The sequence below is a fragment of the Sorex fumeus genome, unplaced genomic scaffold, assembly GCF_029834395.1.
Source record: "Sorex fumeus unplaced genomic scaffold, SorFum_2.1 ptg000017l, whole genome shotgun sequence".
NCBI lineage: Eukaryota > Metazoa > Chordata > Mammalia > Eulipotyphla > Soricidae > Sorex > Sorex fumeus.
Window position 1 is genome coordinate 1,390,780 of NW_026606074.1, and position 8,677 is coordinate 1,399,456.

The 8,677-nt window shown below is 60.5% G+C and overlaps 2 protein-coding genes across 2 annotated transcripts; one reads left to right on the plus strand and one right to left on the minus strand.

The window, feature by feature from the left end:
• Window positions 1–1,276: 1,276 nt before the first annotated feature.
• LOC130021592 (olfactory receptor 14J1-like) lies at window positions 1,277–2,233 on the plus strand. Its single transcript, XM_056112348.1, has one exon. The coding sequence runs from the start codon at window positions 1,277–1,279 to the stop codon at window positions 2,231–2,233; it is 957 nt and encodes a 318-aa protein (XP_055968323.1).
• A 5,131-nt stretch (window positions 2,234–7,364) lies between these two features.
• LOC130021593 (olfactory receptor 1019-like) lies at window positions 7,365–8,294 on the minus strand. The gene has a single exon (XM_056112349.1). The coding sequence runs from the start codon at window positions 8,292–8,294 to the stop codon at window positions 7,365–7,367; it is 930 nt and encodes a 309-aa protein (XP_055968324.1).
• Between the last annotated feature and the right edge of the window lie 383 nt (window positions 8,295–8,677).

Here is an 8,677-nt window from a genome sequence, read left to right on the forward strand (position 1 = left end):
CCAACCCCCCCCCCGTGTCAACAGGCAGATGAGAGGGATGGTCTGAGGTCTCAGGGGCCTGAGTGCCACCTTCACGGCTGTGTGGCCCTGCCCAGGGGTCCTTGGGGGCCCCATCTAGTGTGTCTCAGAACCTAGACATGGGGGGCCTGACGTGGGCCTCTGAATCTCGTGTAGACCCCAGACACTGCAGGGCCCGATCTCTGAGCCAGGAGTGGCCCCTGGGAGCCACCAACATGACCCGTCCAAAAAGGAAAAACAGAAAAGTGCTAATCTGCATGGAATGTGGCTGGAGAGATCACACAGGGGTGTGTGACCAAGCCAGGTCGTGTCCCCGGCATCCCAGATGGTCCCCGAGCCCCACCAGTAGGGATCTCTGAGCTCCACCAGATGTGCCCCAGAAACAGGACAGGAAAATCCCCGTGCCGGCCTCTCCGAGTGCCCTGCCCACCTCGCAGAGACTCCACGAGCCCCTTGAGCACCGTTCAGAGTCCCTGAGTCGGTTCACGGCTGACAGAGAACCCTCAGGGCACGTCCGGCTCTCGTCCCCAGCTGTGTCCAAGGCAGAGCATTCCTGGCCCCACTTCCCACTCACCGTGCACCCCTAGGGTGGGCTCAGGGGCTCTCCTGTGTGTCCATCTGCAGAGAAAGTCTCCCTGCTCAGTCCTCCTTAACAGGGAGTGGCCACCACAAGGGGTGAGCCCCCCACAGGGTCCCAGAGTTCCCTGAGACACAGCAGCTGAGGGTCTTGGGGGCGTCTGCCCAGCAGGGCCAGCCTGAGCGGGGCCGGTGCCCTCTGCTCATGAGCAGGGGCCAGAAACCCACTGCCCCTCGTGCCCAGCACAGCACCCTCAGTGCTGGACAGGGCAGCCACATTCTCCTGCCATGAGGCATGACTTTAAAGGTCTCAACCCTCCTGTTTCCCCGGGTTTTGTTGAGAGATGATCGGTTTTGTAGCTCAATGATGGGCAGACGAGGCGTGCAGGGGCCTGTGCAGGGGCCGTATGAGGGAGCCCGGCACAAAGCAGACGGATGTAGCTGAATGGGCAGTACACGGGGGGAGATGCAAGATCTCCAAGCAGTAACTAGGAGGTGGGCAGGTGAAGGTGGGTCAGTGACATCCAGACGGTGGACGGCAGAGGAAAGAGGATGGAAAAGTGGCCGGTGGTCCTCCGGGGACAGTGCAGGTGAGCGTGTCCACAGGCCACCCGCCCCGGGCTCAGGTCCCCCTTCTCCCTCTCTGTCCCCATCCCAGCTGCCTGAGGAGGAGCCTGCCACCATGGCCAACGACACGGTCGTCACCGAGTTTGTCCTGCTGGGCTTCTCCGATGCCTCTGGTCCACAGACCCTGCCTGGCTCACTCCTCCTCCTGGCGTTCCTGGCGGCCCTGCTGGGGAACGGGCTCCTCGTGGCCCTGGCCACGTGGGACCCGCAGCTGCACACCCCCATGTACTTCTTCCTGAGAAACCTCTCCTTCATTGACCTCTGCTTCATCTCTGCCACCGTCCCCAAGTTCGCGCTCAATGCCCTAGTGGGCAGGAGGACCATCTCCCTCCCGGGCTGCGTGCTCCAGGTGCTGGCTGCCGTGTGCTTCGCGTCGGCAGAGGTGGCCGTGCTCACGGTCATGGCCTACGACCGCTACGTGGCCATCTGCCGGCCACTGCACTACGAGGCCGTCATGAGCCCCGGGGCCTGCGGCCACATGGCGGTGGCCTCGTACCTCAGTGGCGGGATCTCGGGGGCCATGCACACCTCGGCCACCTTCTCCACGGGGTTCCGCACCAATGAGATCCACCATTTCTTCTGCGACATCCCACAGGTCCTGCTGCTGGCGGACGCGTCGTCGGCACGCCTGGGGGAGGCGGGCGTGACGGCGCTCACGGCAGGCACCGCGCTCGGCTGCTTCGCCTACATCTCCTCCTCCTATGCCCGCATCTTCTCCGCGCTCCGCAGCCTGGCCTCTGCTCAGGGCCGGGCCAAAGCCCTGTCCACCTGCCTCCCGCACCTGCTCGTGGTGACGCTGTTCGTGGGCACCGGGGCCGTGGCCTACCTGAAGCCGCCCTCCCGCCGCCGGTCCAGCCTGGACCTTGCTCTGTCCGTCTTCTACACAGTCCTGCCCCCTGTCCTGAACCCCGTCATCTACAGCCTGCGGAACAAGGACCTGAGAGCCGCTCTGGGGAGGGCCCTCGGGGCCCCCGAGTCCAGCCGTAATGCCCGCGCCCTCTCTGGCCTCTAGCACTTGTGCCGCCCGCACGGGCCGTGGGGGGCTCCCGGCCAGGGAACTGGAGCCAGCGCTCAAGGTGGGGAGCCCGGGACTCAAACAGGACTCCAAGCCCGGCCACAGGCCCCTCCTGGGCTGCAGGACACCAGCACCACAAGGTTTTCTGTTCTTATAACTGTGAATCGCTTTATTTATTCTTTTAATGAAAGTTAAGGTTTTCCACATACGTGATTCCAACACATCTGTCCCCCAAAGCTCGGCTGAATTCCAGTAGCAAAATGGCTGGTTTGTGTGCAGAGTGGGGTGTCCTTTGCTGCATCAGCGAGGACGTCTCTGGGAGCACTGTTGGGGCAGCTGCCGCTTACACCGAAGGGCTCTGAGTGGGACACTCACCGTGAGGTCCATCCCCACGGGGCCTCAGCACAGCTGCGAGAAACACATGGCACTGATCCCATCATGGCCTCGGGTTCAAATCAACCTCCTCAGCCACACGGATCTTTCTTCTGCCCTTGGCCGGGGCAGACACACAACCTGCCTGCCCGGGCTGCGTGAGCCCACCATGGGGGCTGAGTGGGGGCTCCTAGTGTCGGGGGCTGTCCCCCCTGCACGGCTCAGGGGCCCACCCCCGCCTCCTCTCCTCAGCCCTAACAGGACACTGCGGGTGCCCGGACACAGAGCACCAAGCAAACGTGGTTTCGAGTCCAGCCACAGCCCCTGAGTGGACCCTGACCCTTAGCCATATCAGCATGTCCCAAGGCTGCATGACAGCTGACACATGACAGCCTGGGCACAGGCACATTTCATACGAGCCGCCAACTCCCTGTCACAGTCTGAGGACCAGTCTCACTCTCCCCCTGAGGGTGTCACTCATTCTGTCTCCACAGCAGACCCCGCAGGTACCCAGCCACCGGCGCCTCTGTGGGAACGTCCGTCTCTGTGTCCGAGGCCATGTCACGAGCCGGCAGGGAGAAGCCACAGCAAACATCTCTGGCCCAGAGCCAGGTTCCCGGGGTGAGTGACAGCTTATTCTCTGCCACACTGAGAGTTTCTCCTCTGGCCTGACTCACCTCTGTACCTCCCAGAGCCGAGAGGGGGTGTGGACCAAGCGTTTCCTTCCCCGCTGGCTAAACAGGCCCCAGGGAAGCAGAGACGCCTGTTCAGTCTGAGATCACATTATTCCAGAACAATTACTACTGCTCAGCCCCGCGGCTGCCTCTTCCTGCAGGGAACATGTGTCCTGTGGTGGAGGCTTTTCTGTGGTGTGTTTGTTGTGGTGGATACATAAACTCACAAAACATTTCTCTTTCCTTCATGACTCTGGTTGAAAAAAATGTTGAATCTAGTCCACTGATTTCTCTCCTGAATCAAATGAAATGATCAATGACCTTCAGCATTTTCCTGCTCCTGTGGTGTGACAGTTTGCTGATTTGCTTACACCAGTCAGCCCGACTGCCACGTGAATCCCATGCAAAGCCCGTGTCGTCAGGTCAGGTCAGGCAGTGGACTCACGTAGGTAGTTCTGAGCTGAGATGTCCGTGCTGGTGCCCAGCTGGGTGTGAGTCTCCGGGTCTCAGGCTCACTGTTTGACATTTGGATCCATGGAGAGTCAGCCCTGCCATGTGGAAGACCAAGTTTCCGCCTCCCCTCTGGGTCCAGGCCCAGCGTGCTGGCCCCCTCTCCACGCTCGGCCTCTAGACTGCCCATTCCCACTGGGTCTCGCCAGCCCTGCCGTTCCCCTGAGCAGGCTGGCTCGTCCACAGGCTACTTGGATGGGACAGAGACTCCTCAGGGTGGCCTGCATGTCCTGGTTCCTCAGGCAGTAGACCACGGGGTTCAGGCTGGGTGTGAGAACAGAGTAGAACACGGAAACCAGGCGCCCCTGCTTGGGGAGTAGGGAGAGGCGGACTCAGTGCCGGGCCTCTGGATGGCCACGTGGCGGTCATAGGACATGGCCCTCAGCAGGAAGCACTCAGACACGCAGAGGATGACAAAGGAAAGAGCTGGGCCACGCACTAGGCAAAGGAGATTCACTTGGAGCCCAGAAGACCGTTGGTGTTGGCCTTGGGGAGGGTGACCAGGCGCACAGTAGGGTCACAAGTAACTCAAGACAAACAATTTTAGGATCTCAAACATCTAACCACGTATTTATAAAATAAATGTTATCTCCAAGTGAAATAACAAGTCAAGTGAGAATGGCCATTAGCTCTGCTCACTCTTCTGTTGGTTATTGTTTGTTTTCATTTGGTGCTATGCCATGTGGTATTCGGGGGTGGACCTCGGTCACTTGTGGGGCTGAGCACCGTCTGAGAGTGTCTCCCAGACCTGGGCCCTGAGCAGAGGTCCTCCCTGCCCTAGCCACAGAGCCCGTGGGGAGAGGGGTCTCGAGAGCCTCGGCACCAAGGACCATGGTCAGGACTGCTCAGATGGGCTCAGACCTCAAGTCCCAAGTTTCAGGGTCTAGAATCGGGCATGATTGGTTGCAGTGGCACGGGGTCCTCTCGGACATGACCGTGTCCAAGTCCACCCGAGTTCAAATCCAAGGTGCTTCCTGGCTGGATCCCAGCAGGCAGGAAGCGACCCTCAGGTGGGGCAGCTCTGCTCCCCGTGCTCCCACTGGCCTCCTGACCTGGAACCCCACTCGGGAACCCAGATGACCTGTCCGGCCTAGCTGGTCTCCGTGTTAACACCCATCGACACTGACTGGTCTCCCCACCTGGCCTTCATCAGGACCCTCACCCAGACAGCCCACAGACCCCCCACTGCACCCACACCTGCCTCCCTGGACCCTCTGACACAGCACCCTCCCCGACCAAGTGGACACCCCTGGCACTGTTAAGGCCCGCAGAACTTGCCACTTCAGCCTCACCAGCAGGAGGCCCAGACAGGGTCCACCTAGCCGGCCTCTTCCTCCGTTTACGACACGAAGAGTCAAACCCACTGTTCAGGAAATGAGAGGGCGCTGCGGGTGTTTACTGCACAGATCTCTGGCTCTTTGTGCATGATGCCGGAGGGCCTGAGAGGCTGTGACATGTCCCCTCACTTGCACCCACCCGCCGTCCTGGCAGGAAGTCTGCAGGCTAGAGACAGCTCTGCCGGGTCTTGGGCAAACGTCATGAAAGGTGTGAGCCAGAATGACACAAGTCCCCGCTACATCACAGGCCCTGACACAGGTCCCACGCGTCTCAGCAGCGGGAGATGGTACCGGCCAGGCTGGGGCAAGGTCGCGGGGGCCCTGGGGTGGGCTCAGGTGAATGAAAGGGCAGTTTCCAGAGGAGGGAGAACCGAGAGGGGAGACCACCCTGTACAGACACAAGCTGCATGACTGGGGGTCTGTGTGGACAGGTCAGGGGTGACTCCCCAAGGTTCATTAACTGTCACCATGCGCTCCGAGAGCCTCCGTGCCAGGGTCCCAGCCCTGATGACGGCACTCCCCTCTGAGCTCCACATGCCATCTGAGGAGGCAGGTGAGAGAGGAGGAGACCAAGAGAGCGGCCAGCACTGTGCTGGATTTGGAGTCAGAACACAGATCCTGGGATGCTCTGTGGAGGCTCCTTAAGTCACCGTCTGCTGCAGGCCGTTGGCTGGGCACGGCGTCAGCACACTGGGGGGAAACATCTCTCAGGAGACACAGCGTATGAGGGGAGGGGTCAGTCATGGCCCATGGCCGGCGGCACTGGCGCTCTCAGGCACCTCAGGACCCCAAACCTGCTGCATACCTGGCTCCGTGCCACGCTGGTGCCTCTCCCCCAGGGACCCCCATTCCTCCTTGCCAACCCCACTGCTGTGTGTCCATTAACTCTGGGGCGCACTAGGCCCGCAGAACAGTGAGGCCACGTGCCCTGGCCTATGTCTCTGTCCCTCCCCGCCAGGGAGCCAGCAGGGAAGGCTCCGAGTGGTGGGTGCTGTCCCCCCTTCATGGCTCAGGGGCCCAACCTGCCTCCTCTCCTCAACCCTAACAGGACACCGTGGGCGCCCAGACACAGAGCACTGAGCAGAGGTGGTTTAGAGTCCAGCCACAGCCCCCGAGTGGACCCTGACCCTTAGCCGTGTCGGCATGTCCCAAGGCTGCATGACAGCTGACACATGACAGCCTGGGCACAGGCACATTTCATACAAGCTGCCAACTCCCTGTCACAGTCTGAGGACCAGTCTCACACTCCCCCTGAGAGTGTCACTCATTCTGTCTCCACAGCAGACCCCGCAGGCACCCGGCCACCAGCGCCTCTGTGGAAACGTCGGTCTCTGTGTTCGAGGCCACGTCACAAGCCGGCAGGGAGAAGCCACAGCAAACGTCTCTGGCCCAGAGCCAGGTTCCCGGGGTGAGTGACAATTCATTCTCTGCCACACTGAGAGTTTCTCCTCTGGCCTGACTCACCTCTGCACCTCACAGAGCCAAGAGGGGGGTGTGGACCAAGCGTTTCCTTCCCTGCTGGCGAAACAGGCCCCAGGGAAGCAGAGACGCCTGTTCAGTCTGAGACCACGTTATTCCAGAACAATTACTACTGCTCAGCCCAGCGGGCCGCCTATTCCTGCAGGGAACGTGTGTCCTGTGCTGGATGCAGGAACCGGCAAAGCGCTTCTCTCTCTAGTGACCCGAGGGCCTGTCCTGGACTGAGAGCTGGTCTGGGGCCCCTTGTCCTCCGCTGACCATAGGGGCAAAGCTCCAAGATTATCTTCCTGGAGTATGGGGTCAGCGTTCTTTTGTCTCAAAGGAGTGTCAATGCGGAAATCAGTTCTGTGGGTCTTTTTCTGCTCACTAACTCGGTTCTTATCATAAAAGGTTTTTTGAGATTATCTAATGATTTTTCTATATCAATTGTGAATTGTTGGTGTGGTCACATAACCCCCTGATCTGCTTATGTCACACAGTCACAGCGAGTCCCACAAAGCCTGTCTGAGATTCTGCACAGAAACTCAGTGGGGCAGGGAGAGTAGGTGAACTTCTCACAACGGATTTCGGGCCAACTTCTTTGGCTTGAAAGGATGTGGAAAGTGCTCAGTCTTTGTAGAGGGTCGCCTCTCCCCTGTGGGAGACTGACGTCCACTCCACCTGCTGACCAAATCAGTCATCCACAAACCATTCCTCGCATTTGCTTCCTGACTCACCTAGGTCGATGCTCAGGCCCTGTTCTTACCCTGAAAACGCCTACTTGGACGGGACAAAGAGCCTCCTCAGGGCGGCCTGCATGTCCTGGTTCCTCAGGCAGTAGACCACGGGGTTCAGGCTGGGCGTGAGAACCGAGTAGAACACGGACACCAGGCGCCCCAGCGTGGGGGAGAAGCGGGAGGTGGGTTTTAAGTAGGCGAAGCTTGAGGTGACATAGAAGAGGAAGACGGTGGCCAGGTGGGAGGAGCAGGTGGAGAAGGCCTTCTGGCGGCCTCCCGTGGACGGCATCCGGGCGATGGTGGAAATGATGAACACGTAGGAGAGGACAGTGAGGGCAAAGGCGCTGAGGATGATGCAGGTGCTGAAGATGTAGCCCAGGACCTCGTTGGTGTGGTAGTCTGTGCAGGAGAGCCTCATGATGGGGGGGATGTCGCAGAAGAAGTGCTCGATGACGTTGGGCCCGCAGAAGGGCAGCGAGAAGGTGTTGTTGGTGTGGAAGGCTGAGAAGAGCGATCCGGCCAGCCAGGCTGTGATGACCAGCAGGACACAGCGCCGCCTGCTCATCAGGACCTCATAGTGGAGGGGCCTCTGGATGGCCACGCAGCGGTCGTAGGCCATGGCCGTCAGCAGGAAGCACTCTGAGGATGCGAGGGTGAAAAACAGAAAGAGCTGGACCACACACTCGGCGAGGGAGATCCGCTCGGAGCCCGAGAGCCCGTCAGCGATGGCCTTGGGGAGGGTGACCGAGGTGTAGCACATGTCCAGGAAGGACAGGTTCTTCAGGAAGAAGTACATGGGCGTGTGCAGCCGGCTGTCCCGGCTCACAGCTGCGATGACCGAGGCGTTGCCCAGCAGGGCAAACAGGTAGATGGGCAGGAAACAGGCAGCACTGGCCAGCCGCAGCCTGGGGTCATCGGAGAAGCCCTTGAGCACAAACGCAGTCACAGCACTCCCATTGCCCACAGCCATCGCAGAGACGGGTGCCAGGGGCGGAGCACCGCAGACAGAGGACTCGCTGCCTGGCTCACACACAGGGGCCCTCGTGGTGGACAGGGACCTCCCGGGCGTCTATGTGCTTTCTTTCCTGCGGCCTCTCCGCGCCTCTCACCGGGGGCAGAGTCTGAGGGGTGAAGGGAATCAACCAGTGTTTACTCAGATGCTGATTCCACGGGCCCCAGAAAGAGCAGGCTCTGACAGGTCCACCCATTCAGCAGGAGGGACTCCCGAGGGGGGAAGGGGCTCTGACTGAAGCACAGGCCGTGGGCAGGAGGCCAGGGCCATCCCCAGCACAGGAGGGGGTGCCGGCCACTATGCCCAGACCCTGAGCTCTCACTGCTGAACACCAGTGGGTG